The sequence below is a fragment of the Impatiens glandulifera genome, chromosome 1, assembly GCF_907164915.1.
Source record: "Impatiens glandulifera chromosome 1, dImpGla2.1, whole genome shotgun sequence".
Lineage (NCBI taxonomy): Eukaryota > Viridiplantae > Streptophyta > Magnoliopsida > Ericales > Balsaminaceae > Impatiens > Impatiens glandulifera.
The window spans coordinates 115395014-115420106 of NC_061862.1; the positions used below are offsets into that span (position 1 = coordinate 115395014).

Sequence of the window (25093 nt, forward strand, 5' to 3'; positions counted from 1 at the left end):
ATTCTTCCATAAAACAGTTCATAGGGTGTTTTGTCAAAACGTTTGTTAATTATCGACCGATTTTGTGTATAACATGCTGTGTTTATGGCTTCTACCCAAAACTTCTGAGGAACACCTAATTCAGACAGCATAGATCTCGCTGCTTCTTTTAGTGTCCTCACTCTTCTCTCAGCAATACCGTTTTGCTGTGGAGTTCTGGCACTAGACAACTCGTGTCTAATACCAGACTCCTCGAGATAAGAAGTTAGGTGTTTGTTGGTGAACTCGGTTCCCCGATCACTTCGAATAGAAACAATACTTAAAAGATTTCTGGTTTTGAATTTTTCTAAGGATCTTAATCAAATTTTCAGCAGTTTGATCCTTAGACTGCAAAAATACTACCCATGTAAATCGTGAAAAATCATCAATAACTACTAGGGTAAATCTCATTCCTCCTAAGCTCTTTATAGGAATTGGACTAAACAGATCAATGTGTAAAAGTTCTAAGCAACGTCTAGATTGAGATTTCCCTTTACTTTTGAACGATGATCTGCCCTATTTTCCTAACTAGCAAGCAGGACAAACCTTGTCCTTAGAAAGCTGTAATTTAGGTAAACTTAACACTAAATTATGCGAGCAAATGTTGTTGATGGTTTTAAAATTTAGATGGTTTAATCTTTTATGCCACAACCATTTCTGGTCATTATTGGCAATCATGCACATAAGGTCAGATGTCTTATTTTCCCAGTTCATTTTATAAGAGTTTCCTACCCTACTTCCGGTCAGTAATGTATTACCCTGCTGATCCTTAACTAGGCATTCATGAGTTTGAAAATCAACCGATAAGCCATTATCACATAATTGACTAATACTAATCAGGTTATAACACAAATTGTCAATAAGTAAAACATCATTAATGGTTAGATTACCTTGGATGATCTTACCCTTACCCATGGTCTTACCTTTCTTGTTATCACCAAAAGTGATCTTAGGTCAAGAACAATATGCTATATTAGTGAGAAGCCGTCTGTTTCCTGTCATATGCCTGGAACAACCACTATTAAGATACCATATAGATTCCTCGAGATCATCATTCACTTGTACCTACACAAAATAATATTTACAATCGTTTGGTACCCACATTCACTTGGATCCTCGGTCAATCATTCCCTTAGGAATCCATATTTGAGTTATTTTGATGGATTTCCCATTTTGTTTTGTGATTAATGTGTATGATTTAGACTTAACAGACGTCTTCCTGCTAGCCACTGATCCTTTAGCTTTAGAGGATAATTTTCTTTTAAAATTCTTTGACCTCTTGTTAGGTTTTGGTTTGTCAGACTTGTTGGCTTCTTCTAACTTAATTTTCAGGCAGCTAATAATCGGCGGAACATAGGTTATTTCATCTTTTAAATCTAACTCCTCATGTATTAGATCAGTTTCAGTATCAGTTAAATTCCCTTTGACAAACTTATTGGCTTAAGCTTGTCAGTTTCTGGGTTTAACTTTTTACAGGACTGGTCTGGGTCATTGCTATCAAATCATAAACCGAATTTAGATCTAGCAGGTTTCAACAGACTAATTTGATATTTGACAGTATCTCCAGACCTTGTCCATGAACTAACAATATATTTTAACCGATTATTTTCAGAAGATAGAATTTGTATGTTTTCTTTGAGCATCTCATTCTTAGATGAGATCTCGACCACATTATTTTCAGAATTATTTGGTTTGGAGATTTGAGATGAAGAAGATATATTAGTCTCATATTTCGCTTTCATTTCATTAAAAGAATCTGATAGCTTCTTGTACTCAATGGCCATGTCATTGAGTACAACAGATAACTCTTCGTTGGTAAACTCTTGTGAGGAAAGATAAATTACCTTGGATTGATCATCTGCCATCAAGCATGTGACTCACCAAAAGAGTCCTCTAAGTTGCTATCGGCCCATTTGGACTTGTTTTCAACATATATGAGGACCTTCTGATCGTTTTGGTTCTTCTTAGGTTGAACGTTACGACTATAGATCTGAATCAGCTTCTCCCAAAAATCATTAGAAGAGGATCAGGACTTGATCTCATAGAATATATTCATGTTGATGGATTGATATAGGATATTTTTGGCAACGTTGTCCAAATTGTTAGTCATCTTATCTTCCATTGTCCACTCACATCTTGGCTTCACAATCTTTATGGGACCATCGCTAATGACACTCCACATATCACAATCAAGAGCAGCCATGTGAACTTGCATTCTCATCATCCAATAGTCGTAGTTTTCTTTCGAAAGCAGATGGATATCGTTGATGATAGATATGATTCAGGTTCTTGATGCTTGAGAATAGAAGCAGAGCTCTGATACCAATTGATAGGATCGGTGTAATCAATAGAGACGGGGTTCTAACTATTGATGACAACTTCTTGAAAACGGTTTAATAGAAATCCTTTTATGGATTAATATCACTTTCTATTCTTCAAGAACCCTTGCAAACTCTTGAAGCGATTCAAGTGCGGAACTGTTTGCTCAGGTTTGAAGCTATGAACTAGTGAGAGAAGGAAAGACATAATGTAAATAACACAACAAGTTGTTTATGGATGTTCGGAGCAAAACTCTCCTATGTCACCTCTTCTTCAAACTACCGGAAGGATTCACTATACTTCTTTGAATCAAATACAGTTTACTGGCTAGCTAACTATTGAACAGAACAAGCTCTATTTAACTTACAATATGATTAAGAGTATTTCTCAGCTAGACAGATTTTGATTCTCTCTTGAACTTGAAGATATACAAATCAGTGAGCAAGTAAGCAAGCAATCAACAATTCGTGAGACAGTCAGTCAGGCAGAGAGAGAGATTGATTTGTCCGTTGTCCTTTGGCATATATATATAGAAGAAAGACACCAACGGTCGAATCTTCTAGATGGACATATGGCAAGCGCCCATTGGAAAGCCTCCATAGTACAAGAGTACAACAGGCTCTATGCACAAGGATCGTGGTCGTACCAAACTGGTAGTGGGCCAAACATTCTACTGAAACTGTTCTGCATAGAACAAATAATTGGAAGAATGTTTACTTACGTGGCATTCATTCATTTGTTCAAATAGCTAGCGTAATGGACTGCACAGATGAGTGGAGCAGGAGTAGCAAACAACTAGTTGATCGTAAGTAGACGTATGCTAACTTCAGATAGCTGCTGAAGCGAGGCATTAGACGTGCTCCATTAGACTGCCAACTCTAATGAGAGTTAGACGTCAGCGTCTAATAGCAAGATCCATTAGACCACCAAGTCTAATGAAGTTAGACTGCAACGTCTAACTATACATCATTTCAGACTTGTCTGAAGGAGTTAGACGCCAACGTCTATCTTTACATCCTATTAGACTCATACATCTAATGGAGTTAGACTGCATGTCTAACTACGTATATGTTAGACTGCACGTCTAACTACGTATCTGTTAGATTGCATGTCTAACTAAGTATCTGTTAGATTGACCATCTAACTATGTATCTATTAGACTTGCCGTCTAACTATGTATTTGTTAGACTGCTCGTCTAACTACGTATATGTTAGATTGCACGTCTAAATACGTATCTGTTATACTGCATGTCGAACTACGTATCTGTTAGAATACACGTCTAACTACATATCTGTTAGACTGCACTTCTAACTACGTATCTGGTAGACTGTACGTCTAATCACGTATCTGTTAGACTACACGTCTAACTACGTATATGTAAGATTGTTCGTCTAACTATGTATCTGTTAGATTGCCCGTCTAACTACGTATCTATTAGACTGCCCGTCTAACTACATATATGTTAAACCGCTCGTCTAACTACGTATCTATTAGATTTCACGTCTAACTACGTATCTGTTAGACTGCACGTCTAACTACGTATCTGTTAGACTGCACGTCTAACTACGTATCTGTTAGACTACACGTCTAACTATGTATCTGTTAGACTGCCCGTCTAACTGATAACACGTCTAATTAGCATAGTTTTAATGCACCTACACAAAAAAATAGACGACTTAGCTTCAATCTTAATTTAAGTTTTACTAATTCATCATCAAAATAATATTAGTCAAAATAATTTGACCCAACACTGCGTATCTGTTAGACTCCACGTCTAACTGCATTTCTGTTACACTACACGTCTAACTGGGTATCTGTTAGACTGTACGTCTAACTACGTATCACGTGTAATTAGCCTGCTTAGACCATGTCTAAGTTTTCCAAGTCTGATCCACCTACACAAAAATAATTACACGGCTTAGCTTCATTCATATTTAAATTTTAATCATAGTTAAGTTTTAATCACATTATTAAAATAAAGTTGGCATCGAATATACTTATTCTCTTAATTATTTTAATCAAAATAATTTGACCCAACATTCTTCATTTCTTCTAGACTGTCGACATGGCTAAAAATAATGCCTTGTCTAACAATGCTATGTATATGGACTTCAAATCCATTTACAAATCTGGATTTCCAGAGATGGTGAAGGTTTTTCGATCGATTGAGGCCTCCGGCCTAATGAAATTTCTAGGCGGTCCTTTCATTTTCTACGATTAAGATGTACGAGCATACTTCGATTCGGCGAAGATTGTCTAAGTATCTATATCAGCAAAGGTGAGGGGAATGGACATTATTCACTTTGAAGCTTCTTTCGCTGAGATTTTGTAGCTTCCGACGAAGGGTTTTGACTTTTCTAAGGCCATTCTCGATAAGATATTGTTCGAAATGCAACTTTTCTTCTCCGATACTAGTGCTCCCATCAACTATAGCGGAAAGAAGAAAGATTTGAAGTGTGAATATTGGATCTTTTGCGATATCACAACTAAAGCACTCCAAGGGAGAGGAGGAGCTTTCGATTCGATAACCCAATTGAAGTTCGAAATGATGGCTACAATAATAAAGGGTGAAGAAGTTAACTAGGGATTGGTTCTCTTCAACATTCTCTGCGAAATGGTGTCTCCCCACACCAAAAGGAGTTTGAGATTTTCAGTCTAGATCGGATGGATCTTGGAGCATTTGAATGTTCTCATCAGTCTAGGTAAATCCCTTAATCCAAATAAAGTTGTATCCTCAAAAACGATTGCAATACATATTACCAGGACTAAGAAGGGAAAGGAGTCTAACTCCGAGGCCTCTTGTCAGCAATCTAGTGGGGATAAAACATTTAGTGTGAAATCGGCAAGTAGAAGATCAGTGGGCGGCTCTAAACGCATAAACACTTCTACCCATGCCGCGTCTGCAAAAAGACTAAAATCTTCTAGGGTTGAGTCTAATGCTAGTTCCAATAGTATTGCCAAAGTCAGACCTGAAGAATTTGGTAAAATCAACTCATCTCGAAAGAGAACTCGGTTTGAGGTAATATTCCCATTCCTCCGCGTTTTAATGCCTCATCTTTAAATGTTCCAGTTCAAGAGCAAAGTTTAGAGCCCCCTGTCACTCCGATTGAGCCTGCGATTTTAGAGGTTCAATCGGTAGTTGATATTACAACCACGGTGGTCGACTCTGTTATTACCTATCGGTCAAATGCTTTTCAAACCTACCGGTTGGACGTTTCTCAAACCAACCGGCCAGATGATATTATTAACCATTCCTCAAATCGATCGGTCAGTTATTCTCCAAACTGATCGATCAAGTATTCCTCAAACTGACTGGTTAGATGCCATTTATACCGATCGGTTTCATTCTTTACAAACCGGCCAACTAGAAGTTATTGAAACTGGTCAACCTGATAATATTCTAGTTATTCAACGGGAGGTTCCAACTCCTGTTATGGTCTCCTCAATGGGTAAAAACGCTGATAAGGTGGTTGATGTAGCCGCTAATAAAGAATTTTTATCCCTATTCCTTCCTTTTGGCAAGAGATTCTGTACTCTTCGGCTGCTCTCAATGTAGAAGTGGAAGATGTCACAAATAAAGTTCTAGTAAAACAATCCCAATGGGCTTCTCTTCATTTGCTCAAATGAGAACAGTAAGGGGAATTGAGTTCAGAGAACCTGTTCCAGATCATAAACTCGCTAAAGTTGTAGGGGCCGAAAAAGGTACTGCTGATCCACCTCCTAACTCGCCTCTTGACATTACTCCAGAATCTCAAATATCTATCAAATTGATACTCGAAGAGGCTGAAGTTGTTGCCAAGATGAAAATCAATCTTTTCAACATTTGGGTAAGCATCAGATTAGGCACAAGCTTTAGTGAGGTGCTTCTAGATGTTGCAGAAGATGAGAAATGGTCTGAATTGCTGAGCTTGGAAAATGTGATCTTTTCCTTAACCAAAACTAAATCTATTAACGAAGCCCTCAGAAGAAGTGAAGTTGTGGAAGCATCTGCAAGAGGCCGTGCAATATTCCCTTACTATAAAAATGCAAAAAGAACTATAATCCGTTAGCTAATACTGCAAGAATGGATGCGGATGTCATCAATAATTTAAACGGGCTATTAGAGGAGTACATTTCTACTACTCTTAAATATGTGGACAGTGGTGAATCCTCCAACTCAGAAGAATCTGAAATTCCCTCTCCTAAAACCAATCTGAATTATTATGACGAGGACGAGCCCATAGACTTTGTTGAAGATATGATTACTCCTCAAGATAAGACTCTATTTATTTATATAACTGAGCAAATGTTCGATGGAGAAGTAGAAAAGTCAAAGAAATATTTGGTCGAGCAGAAGAAGACTTCTTTTGAGGAACGTCGTTTTGACATGTTTTATTTCAGTGATCACTTACAACAATGCGTTTTAAGAGCAGACTCCTATTCCTAGGCAGGACTGGGAGCGTACTGGGACAGCCTTGGCGGTAGATGGGCTGATATCTGGTGAAAGAGTCTCAACAGGTATTTCCTCCTCTGAATTTGAGAAAAGCAAGAAAGAGGATGAGCAAGATTAAGCTTGTTCAAAACCATCGTCCGTAGTTGAAAAAGGTCTCTCCTCCTCTCATTAAGTTGAAAACTCTCAACTGACTTGTAGTGAACCTTCTCCTCCAGCAGGCTATCGAAAAGGAGGTTGAAATTCAGAATTCCAAGTTGCCGACCCCTGCTCATTCTACCTCGGGTAAGTCCACTAAGTCTAAAGAAGTCTCGAACTGTATTCGTAAAATCAAAGATGAGATTCTTGAAGAACCAGTCGGTCAACAAAATGTTCAAATAGAACGGGAGATGTCTATTCAGGTTAGTTCCTATCCTACTATACCTCTCTGATATGTTCCTATTGGCTCCCATTTTTCCTCTTATTCTAATTCCGAGGAGGAGACACCAAGACCGGTGGATGTGCGAAAAATTGTCATGGAGGTTATGGCTCTATGGCAAGAAATTTTCCAATCCCTTAGTTCATGATTGGACCGAATGGAGGACTTACAAGCGTCCTCCTCAAATGCGCATAAGTGTACAGACAAAAACGTTTTGGGAAATACTCAAGAGCTATATAGGATGCGACAATAGCTTAATAAGGTAGAATCTTTCTTCAACAAGACCTTCGATCTCCATATCGAAATCTAGTCTTCAATTGATGTCCTCACGTCCCAAGTGATGGAGATAGCTAAGTCATTCAATGCTACTGATGCGAAAGACTGAAAGAAATAGAGGCGGTTGCACAAAGATTTTAGGATAAAGAAAATGCAGCCACTGAGGCTACTAAACAAACTAATGAAGCTAATGAAAAGGACAATATGAGCTTATCACAGATGGTGAACCAACGAGAAAATCCTATCCCTCGTAGCTCTCGCTCTAGACGAAGCACAACTCAAAATCCATTCAAGTATCATGTTTCTCCTGAACCTCCTTCTTCCCGAGGAAGCGGCTCTCGAGCTTCAAGAGGAAAGGGTCGTGGAAGGAACTCTAGCGGTCGAACTAGTATCGGCATTGTGACCTAAGTCTTGGTGGATATCGAAGAAAGAGAAAACAAATACACAAGGGAGGAACACTAAACTTATCTACTTACTGTTCTTTTTACTATGAACTTTTTGAAATACTTTTGTTGAATTTCTTGCTCTTGATTAATTGTATCTCTTGAATTGGTTTTTAAACTGGGATAATTGATAACCAATACAAAAGGCGTGAATGTGAATTGTACATACATCATCCTTCTCTAGATCCTCATCCTTTAACATCACATCCTTCACCTTCTCCACCACCAGATCCTCAATCTTGTCCTGTACATTGGAAAAAATTAGATAAAATGTGTAAACCAATACAAAAAGCGTGGATGTGAATTGTACATACCTAATCCTTCAACACAATATCCTTCTCTAGATCCTCATCCTTCTCTAGATCCACATCCTTCTCTAGATTCTCCTCAATCTTCTCATTCACCATATCTTCATCCGCCTTCTCATTCACCACATCTTCCTCCACCTTCTCATTCACCACATCTTTCTCTACCTTATCATTCACCTTCTCCACATCATCAATCTTTTTCACTAGATTCTCAATCTTGTCTTGCACATTGGAAAAAAATAGAAAAAATATGTAAACTTATACAATAAGTGTGAATGTGAATTGCACATACCTCATCCTTATCCACAAATAGATCCACATCCTTTTTTTCGTTAATCTTCTCATTCACCACATCTTCCTTAATATTCTCATTCACCTTCTCCACATCATTAATCTTCTTCACTATATCCTCAATCAACACATTCACCTTCTCTAAATCTTCCCCATTCACCAGATCCTCATCCTTCTCCTCCAACACATTCACCTTCTCCAAATCTTCGTCATTCACCAGATCCTCATCTTTCTCCTCCAACACATTCACCTTCTCCACATCTTCTTTATTCACTAGATCATCATCCTTCTCCTTCAACGTATTCACCTTCTCCACATCTTCCTTATTCACCAGATCCTTATCCTTCTCCTCTAACAGATCTTCATCCTTGTCATCCTTGTCTTCCTAATTCACCTTCTCCACATCCTTATCCTTGTCTTCCTCAATCTTCTCTTTGTCTTCCTCATCCTTCTCCACCTTCACATTCTTCTTCTACTTCTTCTTCTCCACCAACACATCCACCTTCTCCGCATCTTCCTCCTTAATTTTGTCATGCACATTGGAAAAAATTAGATAAAAAGCGTGAACATATACAAAAAGAGTGAATGTAAATTGTACATACATCATCCTTGTCTTCCTCCATCACCTCAACATTCTCCTCATTCTTCTCCTTCTTCTTCAATCTTGTCATACTATGTTCCTCCTCTAGTGTGGATGATATTATGTCAAATTGTTCTTATAACTAGTTCAACATCTTTTTTATGAGATTTATTTTATTTTTTAGTTCATTTACCTCTTTCGTCAGTTAATTAATCTACATCCATCATAGGGAGCTGTTGGATTCATTCGGGGGCCATCATCTTGGGGAAATGTCGATGTTGGAGTCATTTGAGAGTCATCATAATCTACTTGAGTCCTGGTGGTGCTCTCGACAGAATGAGAGGTGTTAGGGTTGGGGGTAGGGATGCAGGTTCTTCTCCTCGTGGAAGGTTTGATAGGAACAGAATGAGAGGTGCTGGGGTGAATAATTTGTCTTCTCTTCCTCATGGCAGGTTTGGGAGGAACTACATCTTCAATCTCTTCATATTTCCTCTTTTCGGAATCAGGTTCAAATAATGAATCATACAAATTACCTCCCATATCTTCAAACTCCTTCCCACCATACAAGATCTTCTCCTCTTCGAACACTTCCATCTTTTTGAAAACCTTGCCTTACAGGGCAGTGTGAAGATTAGAGACGGTACTCTTCCTACTGGATTTATACCGTATTATCCTTAGGCAGATAGGCTCATGCGCGTACAACATCCTCTAGGCAAGTTTTGGGACAAACGTTTTTATAATCTCATAGGTCCACACTTGGAAGGCTAATGCGAACTCAAATACGGTATAAGAAACATCGACCTTCTTGTCTTCCTTCTTCCCTATGGCTTTCTTCTTGTCTAGATATACCGACCTAAAGTGTTCTAGGTCCCTGTTCAAACCATTCAGGGTTGCTCTGAAGTACAACTTTCCCCATAGAAATTGGGGGAAAGTATTGATGTCCTCGACCATGCGGAGGAGTTTGATATTTATTATCTTCCTTGGGTCAAGGGAGAAGAGATAATGGAAAACTAGAAATACCAACCCCAACTTCCATGCATCTTCCTTATCAAAGCAAGACACAAATCTTGAGTGAATGTCTTATGTTCTAACAATCATATTACTTTTAAAATATTTTACCACCAAATGAGGAAATTCTTCAACATGATTGAAAATGGTTTCCACCGTAGGGAATCTCCCATATTTGAGGCTCCTTCATCCCAAAACACAACTCCTCTCCATTCATGTGGAACTTCATCTTCTTAGAATTTGAGCTGCTATTCTTGAGGAGCATTTGATGGATTATCGTTCTTGAGAACCGTAGTGACGGGGCTCCTTTGAATAAAAATTGGAATTGAGTTTGCTCTACCCTTTCCATTAGATTCGTTGTAGTAAACTTGGTGGCAATGTTTGACAGATTGGCATTCCATGATACCCTAGCAGCAAACTCAGGAATTATGGTTGACGCCATATACAAAAACAGAACAACAAGTAAGTAAAAAACAAACAACATTGGAGTAGGCTTAACAACTCAAGTAAGCAACATTAGACAATACGCAAACATTGGATAAACCATAACAAACAATTCACGTGAAGTTGCAATACGTGGACATTTCAATATACACATACGTACAATGCTCGTGAAGTAGCAATACACAGATATTTTATAAACCTAAACTATGCATGCATGCATAATAAGAACATTACAATATGTTCATGTAATATGCGTGAGTGAGAAACATTGGATAAGCAACATCAGAATATACACACATAAACCCTAAAAGCTACATAAACCCTAAAAGCTACATAAACCTTAAAAGCTAAGAATTATCCATCAATATACACATACATTGAAGTATTACACATAAACGCCAGAATAACAAGAACATTACACATAAACCCTAAACTCACCTCAATATATATAAGAACGACGAGACGGACAAACGATGATGAGTGTTGAGCGATGATGATGTTGAACTAATGTTGAACGGAGTTGAACTGATATTGAACGAAGTTAAAGAGTCGTGGAAGTTGGAGAGTAGAGTCGTGGGTTGAAGAAAGAAAGTCGTGAGTTGAAACATTTTTTTTAAAATGAGGGTCCTAAATTAAGTTTTATATACTATGAAATACGCGTATTATGTAATACGCGTATTATGTAATACGCATATTACATTATACACGTTACACGCATTATGTAATACGCGATAATAAACGGTAAGGGGGCATCTCAGGGGCAAGACGTACATTTCACAGGCCGAAAGTGTTATTTTTGCAAGATTTATCAAGCGTGGATCATTTTTCGAATTTAACCCATTATTAGGTCATTTTGCAAAATTTTCTGAAGAACATGCCTGTTCTCACACCTAGTTTACTCGTTGGTTGACCGGGACTAGCTTTGTTGACTCGTAGGTCGACTGGGCTCACCTATTCGACTGACTCCGACAGGCAGTCCTTGATTGTCGTCTACAGTTTCCCAAGTCGATTTCTTTTGTCAATTTTTTTTTGTTATCCTGCCAAATAAACACAAAATGATTAATTCTAAGTTTCTTTTATAGTCTACTTATTTTATTTAAAATGAATAATACAAATTATAAATTAAGAGGTAAAAAAGAAGTCTTTACTCTAATTAAAAAATATATTTATAAATAAAATAATATATAAAAAAAGAAATAAAAAAGGAAAGTTATAAAGAGAAAGAAAAAGAAAAAGTAAAGGGTTATACATCTTGACAATAATAATAATAATAAAAATGGGTGAATAAAATGTAAGAATAGTTAGAAAGTAAATGGTAATTATTGTTAGAAAAGTTTGGACAAACAAGGGGAAACAATATTATATATAAGCTACGTGGCGATCTGGGGTTGCAGTCCCCCCAATTTGATGAAAAAGAAGCCAATTAAAAATAAATAACTATAAACGCCAAGCTATCCACACTGCTGCGGCTACGCAACTGAAACCCCTCAGCATTCACCAAGCCAAAGCTCAATAGCCCTCTCTTTCTTCCGGACGGGAAAGAACCCAGAAAAAAAAGAAGAAGAAACCCAGTGCTCAAACATCAATTCCAGGCCACTGATCTATGCAAATCTGGGGAGACAAACAAAGTTAATCTGAGAATTCCGGTCAATTACCGCTGCAATCTGTCTACATGGCCTCCCAAGAAACCGTTCTCCCATCACCTCTCGACAAACCCCTCCACCAGCTCACAGAAGAAGATATATCCCAGCTAACTCGCGAAGACTGTCGACGCTATCTCAAATCCAAAGGTCTCTCTCTCTCTCTCCTTCTCTTGTTCACATCACACATACTCACGTCTATACTACATATAGAAATAATGAGAGGATTTGGAATGTCAGTGACGGGAACAGGTCTAATTTAACACTTCCGTACAGGAATGCGACGTCCTTCCTGGAACAAATCGCAGGCGATCCAACAGGTCATCTCTCTCAAGACACTTCTCGAAGCCACACACGATTCCGATGCTTCCGCCGCTCGGAAGAAGCTCCACATTCCTCGCCTCGATACTTCCTACATTGTGAGTTCAATCATCAGTTAAGCATACTTCCAGAAAGAACATATATTTTATATTATTTTGTTTCTATATATCAAAATACGATTTATTTGCCAAGTAGGCCCCAAAACCAGCAAGTGGGAATAGTCCGTCAAGTCCTTCATCGGCCGAAGAAACTGTACTTTACCAGGCTAAGGATTCAGAAAAATCCGATCATCTCCCCGACGATGTATTGGCCTGCCATGTTGCTGCCTCTGATACTAATGACTCAATCCCTCCCAGGTTGTTTGTAGCACCAATTCTACAATTTTTCACTGTCTGAACTTTGCAATTTAAATAATAGACTCACCCTTTGTTTTTCCTATCTTCTGCTCCTTTACCAATCGTGGTTTTACGACTATGTATCTTTTTGCATTCTGGGTATGATTAGATTTTGGTTTGCTTTTGTACCTACTCTGAGATCATACATTCTAATTTCATATGGTTGACGGGTATAACTTTTCTGTATCAAGACGTAAAGTATCTCCATGATTGTAGGTTTGTCTGATGAAACTTTAAATGCGTTAGTTCGTAATGGTTCTCTTTTTTTATTAATGTCATGACTTTAGGTGAACATGCCTTTGCACTGTCTTATCCAATGTCAACTGAAAGCTATATGGGTGTAACGCAGCAGAATGATGTCAATGCACATTCAGTGTGCTTTACTTCTATGCAAATACCAAACCTATTCACTCTGATGTATATCTTGTGAAACTTGATTAGTACTGACTTCAATTGATCAGGCATCTACATTCGGGTATCATGAAACTGATATCATCCATTTGGTGGACAATTATTTTTTGTTGACAGTTTTACTGTCTGAACGATGTTATGTAGGAGACTATATATATTATGTAGTGGAAGTTCTATGTTGAAAGTAGAAATTCCTTAGTGTTTTCCTTTTCTGGGATCAAATAGACCTATTTTTCTTAAGAAAATTCCCTTCATGGAAAGGCTTCATAATAAATGTTTTATTAATTGTCCCATATTTGCTGGATGCATAAATATTCAACGGCTGGGCCACATGGCTGCAAGATTGAAAAAAGATTATGGAGAGAAAATGAGTGATTCAGCTAGAGAAGTTGGTAAATTATTCTCTTTCTGCTTCTAAGTTTGTTTGATTCTAGCTGAGATTCTAATGTTCTCTTTTGGTTTATGTTTTATTCAATTTGAACATATATCCTAGTAGTTTAACATATATGCTAGCTTTGATATTTTTTCTTTCTAAATAGTGTCATTTTCTTGCACCAATTGGTATTTGAAAACTGAAGCTCTACAAAATGGTTATAGAATATCTGAAGCAGCAAATGTTCCCGCTGGACAATTGACAATTTTCTATTGTGGGAAGGTTAATGTATATGATGATGTGCCTGCTGATAAGGTATTACCACTATGATTGAATGCTTGAAATAAAAAGATATAGTTGTCAGTATGTCTAACATGAACACTACTTTAGGCTCGTTTTCTTAAGCAGCTTGTTGCAAGTCCTCTGCATTTGCCTCTAGAAGGCCCTTTTGATGGTGCAGCCGCAAGGCAAACTTTGCCAGGCATTTTTCATCTATCCAGTGTCAAGTCTGGTGTGGATCCTCCTGTTCCAACCTTGATATCAAGTAACCCCAACTTTAATCTTACCTATTTTCCTTATTTCTTTTCCATGAAGAGGAACTTGAGCTGGGAATTTATCAAAGGAATGATTTATGGTGGATTAATCTTATTTGCTGTTGTTTTTGTTATACCTTCAAATTCTTCTTTGCATTATTGAAAACTATTCATGGCTTCATGTTTACGTATGACTTGGGAGCATTACTAAGTTAAGAACTTTAAAATAATGGTTGTTACTATTTGCTAGCAAGTTCACTTACATGTGTGATGTGACTTGGTTGGGTTTTCACAGTGAACCTCACTGATAACTCTCGGTTACACAGAGAGGAAATTGACACAAATCTGGAGGACAACTTTGGTAAGTATGTTCAATTAGCTTTTAAACATTTGTGAAATGTCAAATTTATATTGATACCTGCCTTTCCCATATGGATACTCCAATAAAAGTAAAATTTAGTACTCATTCTAGATACCATATCCATTGGAGCTTCTAGATCTTGTTCAGGATGTCATCAGATTCCTAATCAGTCTCATTTGACTCTTTTTATTTTCCGGGCCACTTAAATACAAACTATCCATGTTGCTATTCCTTTTCCAAAAGAAAGCTACAAAGGATTTCCAGGTTTAAAACTGTATTTATTGAATTCTCTCATTGAAGTAACTTAAGTAAAAAATTTAAAATTCTCACTTATGTCAAAAATTAAGGACAGCTAACTGTAATGAGCAAAGAATATAAATTCATTTATCATACTTTTACAACTTCTTAGGTTCTTCTGGCTCTGCCTCCTATTTAAATTTTCATATTATAAGAATAGTTGTAAAAGTGAATAATTTATATTTTCGTTGTTTGACATATTGTCAAAGTGAATAATTTATCTTTCTAAATGAAACTATGATGGTCAGGTTCATCACTGCATTATCCTTTCTACACTTCTATTGCAAACTTAAAATTGAAAGTCTTTTTTTTTGGGTATAAGATTCTTTCTGGATCATGATCCAGCATATAGTTTGATATTTTTTGCTTAATTTGATAATATAAATTCTTTTTTAGATCATAATTCAAATTATAGTGTAATATTTTGCCTCATTCGATCTATAGACTTTTTTCACGATGATAATCTGATTCTTTTTTAGATCACCGTGATTTACATAAACATAACAAATATAAATTTTACATCACGATCAACATGAAAAAGGTTGATAATTAAAACAGCACATTGCTAACTTGTCATACAATTGATTATAACTTAGTATTGTCTTCTTGACCATAAAATTATATATAACTTCCTTGACATCCAGAGATGTTATTTCAGTGTCAAAGAAATCTATAATAGATTGCAACTACTTTTTATAATTTAAACTGCAAACGTAATGATACTGTAGGTTCTGATTTCCTTCTTGTTGGCATTTTAGCAACTGAAGGTCCTGCAAATATAAAATTATCAGTGCAAAGATATCTTGAAAAACGCAAGGACAGGTATCCTAAATGTGTGAACTTCTAACTTTCACATGCTTAAGAACCTTGAAAGGGTACATTGTTCTTCTCTTTTCGTCTCTAACATCTGTGTTAGGTGAAGGTTCAAGAGAAAGATAGCTCCCTCTTCATCTGCTAGTATGGATGTATACTTAAACCACCAAACGGGATACCAGACCTCCAGTTATCATGCAATCAGGAGCAACACATGCTCCCCGACACAAATCAGATCACATGAAATGTCTGATTTCTGTGAGATCAATGCAATAAATGATCCCAAGCTTTCACCTGCTTTGAGTGATAAAGGTAAACAAATATCTAGATCTTGTTTGATGTAGGGTTATTTGGATCATTTGAAAAGAAAAAAGAAAGAAAATAGTAAATGCTGGTTTTCTCGTGTCTGTAATATTGGCACTTCTAGACAAAACTTAATATACGTGGTTTTAATTTTTCAAAAGAAAATTGCTGGTTTACTTGTACACTTTTGGATATTCATGTGCACAGTTATGTTGGATTGCATTGATTCCGTTACAGATATTCTGAAGAATTAACATTTATGTTCTAAGATAGGTTATTTTATAACTAGGTTGGGCACTTGAGTGATTACTGAAACATTTTCAATTATTTCAGATGTCTGATAAGTGATGTGCTTATTTTCATCCTCAGCCAATTTTATCTTAATCATACAAGTGCCTTAGAAATTGTTTCTGTACTTGATCACCCCAGTGCTCTTTCTTGTTACACAAATTCTACATGTAAATAAATATAGATAAGTCATTATGTTATGACCCAATTGGCTAAGATATGGGACTTGAATCCCACATCCGAAGTACGAGATTATGGTTGCTGGGTTTAAATTAATAACCAGCCCTTAGACTCTACAACTTCAACTAGTAGCTTTTAAGCTATTGGTCTCTTCAGGGTTGTTGTTAAACATTATTTGATTAATGGTTTGATCACTTGAAGATTTAAAAAATAAATAAAAAATTCACATGAATCAGTAGTAGACTTAGTTATATTTTCTTTCTCCAGCCTTTAAATTAAGAACTAATGTGTGTTTTCCCACTGTAGGTGGTACTTACATCAGGATGATGAAAAACAACCTGTAATTGCCATTCCCGGCCGGTCTGTTAAATAATAATTTAACATCGGAAATACTAATGGTTGAGTTATTGAGGAGTTGGTGTTTCGCATCCAAAAAGTGGTAACAATCGATTTAAGCTTAAACAGAAATATTCAAATATGCTCTTAGCATCGACTGATAGTACTGTAAGACTGATGAGAACATTACTTATTTATATGTAGTAGTTATTACTTTGAGGGTCTGAGATACTACTACTATGTTGTGGATCAGATTCCCGCCATTTCAAAGAATTTAGAGGTTCAAGTCATTTTGTTTGAGACATAAATGAGTAACTCAAATGATGTTATTGAAGTGGTTAATTTTAATAATTTTTTTGAATAAAAACTAGTGGGGTGTATTTCCTTTTTTTCTTCTAACTAATTAATTATCTCTTTTATTTATTTTCTATTTTTATTTTGACTTATTAATATTTTTTTATGGCAGGTACATATTTATCTAATATTTCTCATTTTTTATTTTTCATAATTTCTAACCCTTTAACCAACTTAAATTATTAACATATCAATTGAGGTAATTTTTTTTTTATTTTGGTCAATAATATCAAACTCAAATTATCTACATATTAGTGAGAGAGAGGTAATCTTTTTTATTTTGATCAATATTGTGATTACTTTTTTTTTAATAATTGCTAATTGCACGTATTTTTTTAATAAATTTAAGTAGAAAAATTATTATGAAAAAAAGAAAAAATGATACAAATTAGATGATTCAAAATAACAACGATGAAAATCAAGATTCATTGCCAAGTTTAAAAGAGGTAAATTCTTCTGAAATTAGAATATGGTTTTCATCTGAAGATAAAGTACTTAATTTTTATAAATCTTATTCAGAGAATATTGGTTTCGGTATTCCAAATTAAATTAAGTTGTAGAAATGAAGACGATGAAAAATATAAATATTTTTCCATTGGATGCGTTAAATGTCGTAACAAAGTATAAATGTCAAAAAAATTACTAAATTCAAGACCTACAATTAAAGACAAATTGTAAAGTTAAGATTAATATAGTTATTCAAGGTGATACAAATTTTGTAATAAGTGGTGTACACATTGAACATAATCATATATTGAGTCTAGGAAAATCACGATATTTTAGATCTAATTAAGTATTGGATGTGGTTACAAAGAGAAGATTTGAACTCAATATTGAAGCTGAAATAACTTTAAGTAAAAATTTTCAATCAATCACTTGTAGTTGAGGCTGGAAGCTATGATAATTTTTCATACGATGAAAGAAGTTGTAGAAATTATATTTTAGATATTAGAAGGTTAAGATTATGGAATGGAGATGTTGAAGCTTTGAGTGCTTATTTTCGTCGAATGCAAAGTAAGAACTCAAATTTTTTCTACGCGCTTGATTTAGATGGTGAATCTAGAATTATAAATATTTTTTGGGTAGATGCAAGATCAAGAGCTACATATGATTATTTTTCTATTGCCATTACTTTTGATACAACCTATTTGACTAATAGTTATGATATACCTTTCGCTCCATTTGTTGGAGTGAATTATCATGGCAATCTATTTTACTTGGATGTGGACTAATATCTAGTGAAGATACAAAATCATTCATGTGACTGTTCAAAACATTTTTGATATGTATGTTTGGACGTGCTTCAAAGGCCATAATCACATACCAATGTCGTTTAATGGCAATTGCAATTGCAGAGGTATTACCAAATTCTCATCACCATTTATGTCTTTGACATATAGTGAAAAAAAATTCCAACTAAATTAGGTGGTCTTGCGTAATATAAAATGATAAAAAAAACAAAGGAAGAACATTGTATATAACTCACTTACGGTTGATGAGTGTGATGAGAATTGACAGAGTATGTTTAAAGAGTTTAGCTTACATAATAATGTATGGTTGGAAAACGGTTTGATTGAAATCTTGTTAAGGATTTAAATCACTTTCTATTCTTCACAAACTTTTGCAAACTCTTGAAAGATTCAAGTGCAGAAACGTTTGCTCAGATTTGAAGCTAAGAACCAAAGAATGATAAGAAGACATAATGAAAATGACACAGTAGTTTGTTTATGGATGTTCAGAGCAAAACTCTCCTATGTTACCATTCTTCCAACCACCGGAAGAATTCACTATACGTTTCTTAGAATCAAATATAGTTACACGACTAGCTCACTGTTGAACAAAACAGACTTTATTCAACTTACAGTATATTGAAGAATATCACTCAGCTAGACAATATTTTGATTCTCTCTCTCTCTTGATGTACACACAATAAAATAAGAAAGCAACTCTTTAGTATATCAGCTTGTATGTTTGCGTATAATTCTTAGTATCGATAGATCGATCATTCAATCGTTGTCCTTGAAGATCTTTAAATAGAGAGCATGTACTAACGGTCGAATCTTCTATAATGACACGTGACTAACTTTCATTGGTACGCCTCCATAGTACACAACAGACTCTGAGCACCAGGATCGTGGCTGTACCAATCTGGTAGTGCGCCAAATATTCTTCTAAAATATTCCTGTAAGAAACAAGTAGTGAGAAGAATATTTGCTAACGTGGCATTAATCAATTGGTTGCAACTGGTTATCGTACTGATCTTCATTAGAAAGTGGAGCAGGAGTAGCATACAACTAGTTGATCGTGGGTAGACGAGTGCTAGATTCAAGCAACTGCTTAAGCATGACATCAGACGTTTTTCACTTAGACTGACATGTCTAATGACATTAGACGCCAACGTCTAATCGCATGATCCATTAGACCACTTGGTCTAATGGGATTAGACGACACGTCTAATTACGGTTCCTTTCCAACTAATCTGAAGGAGTTAGACTGCACGTCTAACTCTAATCTGTTAGACGACACATCTAACTACGCATCCCTTCAGACTAATCTGAAGGAGTTAGACTACACGTCTAACTCTCATCTGTTAGACTGCACGTCTAACTACGTATTCGTTAGACTGCATGTCTAACTACGTATCAGTTAGACTGCACGTCTAACTAGGTATTCGTTAGACAGCACGTCTAACTACGTCTGTTAGATTACACGTCTAACTACGTATATGTTAGACTGTACGTATAATTATGTATCCGTTAGACTACACATCTAACTACGCATCTGTTAGACTGCATGTCTAACTACGTATCTGTTAGACTGCACGTCTAACTACGTCTGTTAGACTGCACGTGTAACTACGTATCTGTTTGACTACACGTCTAACTACGTATTTATTAGACTGCACATCTAACTACATATCTGTTAGACTGCACGTCTAACTATGTATCTATTAGACTACATGTTTAACTACGTATCCGTTAAACTGCATGTCTAACTACGTATTTGTTAGACTGCACGTCTAACTACACATCTGTTAGATTGTACGTCTAACTACGTATTTGTTAGACTGCACGTCTAACTAAGTATCCGTTAGACTGCACGTCTAACTACGTATCCGTTAGATTGCACGTCTAACTACGTATCTGTTAGACTGCATGTCTAACTACGTATCTGTTAGATTTCACGTCTAACTACGTATTTTTTTGAATGCATGTCTAACTACGTATATACTGCACGTCTAACTACGTATCTATTAGATTGCACGTCTAACTACGTATCTGTTAGACTGCACGTCTAACTACGTATCTGTTAGACTGCACGTCTAACTACGTATCTGTTAAACTGCACGTCTAACTACGTATCTGTTAGACTGCACGTCTAACTACGTATCCGTTAGACTGCACGTCTAACTACGTATCTGTTAGACTGCACGTCTAACTACGTATCCGTTAGACTGCACGTCTAACTACGTATCTGTTAGACTACACGTCTAACTACGTATCTGTTAGACTACACGTCTAACTACGTTTGTTAAACTGCACGTCTAACTGAATGCATTTAAGGTCAATCAGTCTAATGAACCTCATTCAGACTTAGTCTAATATTACATGTTTTTGATACACCTGCACCAAAAATGATTAGACGACTTATATTAAATTTTATACACATTCATCATCGAAATTCCAATAGTCAAACTATTTTGACCCTTAGTCAAAATAATTTGACCCAACACAAACGTACTTTATACTAGAGTTTTCATAAGAGATTTATTATTTGGTTTCGCTTGGGAAAAGAATGGGCTTTCGCGCTATGTTCTACTCGTCCGTTGAAAACGTTTTTATTCATAAATTAAAAGCATGGCTATCAAAAGATTTATTTATAATATTTATTTTCTTTAATTAGTAGTCTGGGTTCCTAAACATATATAAGTTTAAATTACGTGAATAATTGTACAAAATTATTTAGAAATGCATACTTGCGATTGCATTGATATACGATTGAGTATAATACCAGAAAAATATCAGTAAAGGATTAGAATTTAAAAATAAATTCCAAACGGGGCCTTTGTCAAAATATTTGTTTGGGAAATATCCCGAAAATATTTAAATAACATTTTCAAACCATTCAAGATTATTTAAAAATGGATTGGGGCTCCAATACAGGCCTAGGACCAGAGTCCTAAGGCTTGGATCCATTTATACCGATCTGGGCTCGGATGGGCTCGGTCAAGACCGAGAGTGGTCTGGATCAAGGCTCGGGACACTCGGTCAAGGGACTAAAAGGTTCGACCTTAGGGTTTAGGAGGCTTGGTCCTAGGTCTTGGAGTCTCTATCCTAGATCTAGCTTCCTCAATCTTGGACTTGAGAGTCTTGTTTCCAGGCCAGACCTCTCGGTCCTAGGTTAGAATTACTAGTCGGATTCCTCGATCCTTGCTCAAGAACACCAGTCCTAGGTCTCGGTCTTAACTCAAGAACACTAGTCTTAGGTCTCGGTCATAACTCAAGAACACTAGTCCTTGACTTCGGTCCTATATCGATTTTCTCGGTCCTTGTCTCGATAAGGACCAAGAGTTTTCGGTCTAGCTTCTTAGTCCTGGTCCTATAGGACTCGATCATCGGGGATCGAGTATTCATAATTTTATATGAAGAATTGTAGGTTTGTATCTTTTGATATAGATCATGAAAATATGATTTATAAGTTGCAAACAACTCATATGAATGTATGAATCATAATCCCTAACCCTAAACACAATTAATCGAACTCTATAATAATTTATTATTCAAAATGGTTTTAGGGAAATTTTTTTTATTTAAGCCATCTCATGGCCTAATTCTTGTTACAAAAGATTTGAAATGATGTTTATAGTGGAACATAACCAAAACAATAATATCATTCAATCTCTATAACAAAATTCAAAACTGAAATTCAAACCTTTATTATTAAAAAATTTAGTTGGATCAAACATGATCGGGATGACTGTAATATGATTTGGAAACCATCCTAGCATATTTAAAATCATGTTAAGAAACTATTTGAATAAAAAATTAAAGCTTAAAGCTCAAGAACATAAAATTCAAAATTTTTAGATTTTTAAATCAAAATTGGGTTTTTTCTATTTAGGTTGAATTGATGAAATCTGTTTCGAAAAAAACTTTAGAAATCATCTAGGGAATGATTTTAAATAAAGAAAACACAAAATTGAACCCTAAATATGATCAACCCGATCAAACTTGAAAAGTCCAATTTTGAATCACAAATTGAATTATAGTGGATCTTGAAGCTTACAATTGATTGGATAACATTCCATTGATGTGTAGGAAGTTTTCCTGCACCCTAGATCGAAGCTTAACTCGTCGGAGAAGTTTTTACAAAACCAGTCACCAGAGTTCTTCACAATTCTTTGATTTATATTATAATGTTTGATGATTGTTTGTTGGATTGGAAGAAGATCACTTAGAGACTATTTATACTAAACTAGGTCGGTTATTGAGATCGAATTCAACTTCGATTTGGTTACTGAAGTTTTTCTTCCCCATTTCTATTTCGTCATAAGCATCCTAAGTAGAGTATATGTTTTGACTATTGATCCTAGGAGAAATGGTGGCGGGGAGGAGACATGTACATTGGTGAAAAATGGAGGTATAATGTTGAGAAACAGAGGAGATAAACCTTCTAGAAGGTCGCCGACGTTGGTTGCGGGCTTCCGGCGTTCACGAAGAAGAAGAAAAAAGACGTTGTTGATTTCCATTGGTATTCCGTTAGTTGTTCCGATGTGGACCCGGGCGCGCACTACTTTCGTTACAGCCGGATGCGGCCCTAAATCATGTTGCAAAATTTAAATAGAATTTTTGTCACACAGAATTATCAGTTTATATTTTTAATAAAATAGTTATTTGAAATCGAATTTTTAACCATTTGTTTCGTTTTTCTTTACCAATTTAATACAAAAAAATATTTTTGACAACATAATAAAAATTACGTTTATTTATTTTATTTTTGAGTATTTTAGGATATTTATTTAATTATTATATGTCATATATTATACATAATTTATGTTTAAAATTATAATTAAATAATTTCAACCACTTTTCAGGTTTAATTTGGGTAAAATAAATATAATATTTTAATCTCAAACTATTTTTGGATTTTTATTTAATTTTTCTAATTAGGGTTTAATTATCACAATAGTTAACCCTAATATGATTTTTAATCTCTTTTTGGGTTATTTTGAATTTTAAAATTAAAAATATTTTTTTAATTTTATTATAAATTAATAATATTATTTATAAATTAGGGTACGTCATATTTTCATTCTTACAAAATGCCCCTCTAGAACCAACTTTGAATAAAACAAACTACAGTTTTGGAAAACGTGGGTTCGAGGTTTGAATATTCTGAAATTCATACCCTAAATTATAAAGTAGAAGGATAGACCCTGAATGGCAACGAATGCTAGTAATGAATCATGACAATGATTCTTAAGTCAGATTGCCACACGATCATTCATCGATTGAATCTTTTTTAAGGATAGACTATCACAATAGTCTTACGCATGTTGGGGAGTAAATAGGACTTTAGTTGGGGATGGATTATTATAATAACCCTACCATAACAATATTTGATAAAGCCTATCAATAGATAGGGCTTCAACGGGGAGGGGAGTAGTCTTATGAAAGTAAGACTTTTCCTTGGATGCTTATCAGCAAATAGGATTCTCCTAGGGAATACTCTCATCGGGAATAGTGATAATAATCACGCTATGTCCAACATGAGATAGAATTTGTGTTTGGAGAATGGTCATAATAATGACTTCACAGATGTCTATCATAGGATAAGACTTATTATGGGGAAGGGTGATAACAATCACTTTAGGGGAATAGGTTATGACAATGACCTACACATATGCCTATTAAAATAGGGCTTTAAGAATCATAATAATGTCCTATTATGATTATCAACAGATAGGGCTTTGGAGAGGTCTTATACAAAGTGACCTTCACAGCTGGTTGAAAAATCATAATTCGGCTAGGGATTTTTTTACGAGAGAAGCTTCTCTGATCGACAACTTATCTCTTCTAGTTTTGACAAAGTGTCCTTCGTAACTGGGTGATCAACCGGTTGTGTTGTGGAGTGCTTTGGCTTTAACCTGAAAAATGTCCTTCATAGTTGGATTAAAACCGCCGACTTCCAAGAAACTTCTATCACTTAGGGAATAGTTTAATAAAACCTTTTTCTCTTTCGTTTTACGAAGTGACCTTCACAACTGGGTGAAACATCGACCTTTGTTTTGTCATCTTCCATCACAAGGAAGGAGTGCATGTTACTTTTTCATGCTTTATTGTGTCTTATTTATCTATGGCATGGGTAACTTTAATAAAAGGTATTTGGGGATAGACTAATCCCAATTCAGTCTCAAAAAATATTTGAAAATAGAAAAAACCTTAGTTCTGTCCATGAATCATGGAGATTTGAATTGGAAACGTGTTCGGGACTAAGGTACAAGCATTCTTGCTATTGGTGGAGATTATCTCTCTTAAAAAGTCCGAGTTCCTTTTCCTCCTAGAGAGAGTTATAACTTTATGGCTTCATGAATTTTCTTTTTTTCTCTTTTTTGGGCTTCTGAGGTGTATCTAGGGGAATCAATACGTTTTTCTCTTGCGATAGTCATCGAGACAGCTGCCCGAGTGAGCATAAACGGTAATTTCAACACCTCAATCTACACGGGAGCATATATATTTTTGGTTCTTAGGGTATCTCTTGGAGAATCGATAAGCTTTGCTCTTGCGATAGTCATCGAGACATCCACCTGAGTAAGCATAAACAATAATTTCACCTCGACCTACTCGGGAGTGTTTATGTATATTATTTTTTGAAACCGTGAGTCTAGCTCTCTTTTTTCTTTTGTACAAATGGGAATGAGACATCTTTTCTCATATTGCGGCTTTGGCTTGG

At 35.7% G+C, this 25093-nt stretch overlaps 2 protein-coding genes across 2 annotated transcripts; one reads left to right on the forward strand and one right to left on the reverse strand.

The window, feature by feature from the left end:
• Positions 1-7992: 7992 nt before the first annotated feature.
• Positions 7993-9174, reverse strand: LOC124941026 (protein PFC0760c-like). The gene is made up of 4 exons (XM_047481326.1): positions 9106-9174; positions 8505-8888; positions 8234-8428; positions 7993-8148 (listed from the first exon to the last, which is right to left on the reverse strand). Exons 1-4 carry the CDS (start codon positions 9172-9174, stop codon positions 7993-7995), a joined length of 804 nt encoding a protein of 267 aa, XP_047337282.1.
• A 2829-nt stretch (positions 9175-12003) lies between these two features.
• Positions 12004-16067, forward strand: LOC124941043 (protein TIFY 4A-like). The gene is made up of 11 exons (XM_047481327.1): positions 12004-12325; positions 12452-12594; positions 12692-12886; positions 13001-13061; positions 13179-13264; positions 13353-13437; positions 13842-13990; positions 14066-14219; positions 14504-14569; positions 15625-15688; positions 15789-16067. Exons 1-11 carry the CDS (start codon positions 12208-12210, stop codon positions 16021-16023), a joined length of 1356 nt encoding a protein of 451 aa, XP_047337283.1. The 5' UTR covers positions 12004-12207; the 3' UTR covers positions 16024-16067.
• The last annotated feature ends 9026 nt before the right edge of the window (positions 16068-25093 follow it).

Bases quoted from the DNA above. Each gene is read 5' to 3' on its own strand.
- LOC124941026 (XM_047481326.1), bottom strand. From the start codon at position 9,174: ATGACAAGATTGAAGAAGAAGGAGAAGAATGAGGAGAATGTTGAGGTG. The intron at 8,889-9,105 runs GTATGTACAATT...AAGGTGAATTAG, and splicing joins TGGAGGAAGACAAGGATGAT to GAAGACAAGGATGACAAGGA. The intron at 8,429-8,504 runs GTATGTGCAATT...GTGCAAGACAAG, and splicing joins TATTTGTGGATAAGGATGAG to ATTGAGAATCTAGTGAAAAA.
- LOC124941043 (XM_047481327.1), top strand. From the start codon at position 12,208: ATGGCCTCCCAAGAAACCGTTCTCCCATCACCTCTCGACAAACCCCTC. The intron at 12,326-12,451 runs GTCTCTCTCTCT...ACTTCCGTACAG, and splicing joins ACGCTATCTCAAATCCAAAG to GAATGCGACGTCCTTCCTGG. The intron at 13,991-14,065 runs GTATTACCACTA...ACACTACTTTAG, and splicing joins ATGATGTGCCTGCTGATAAG to GCTCGTTTTCTTAAGCAGCT.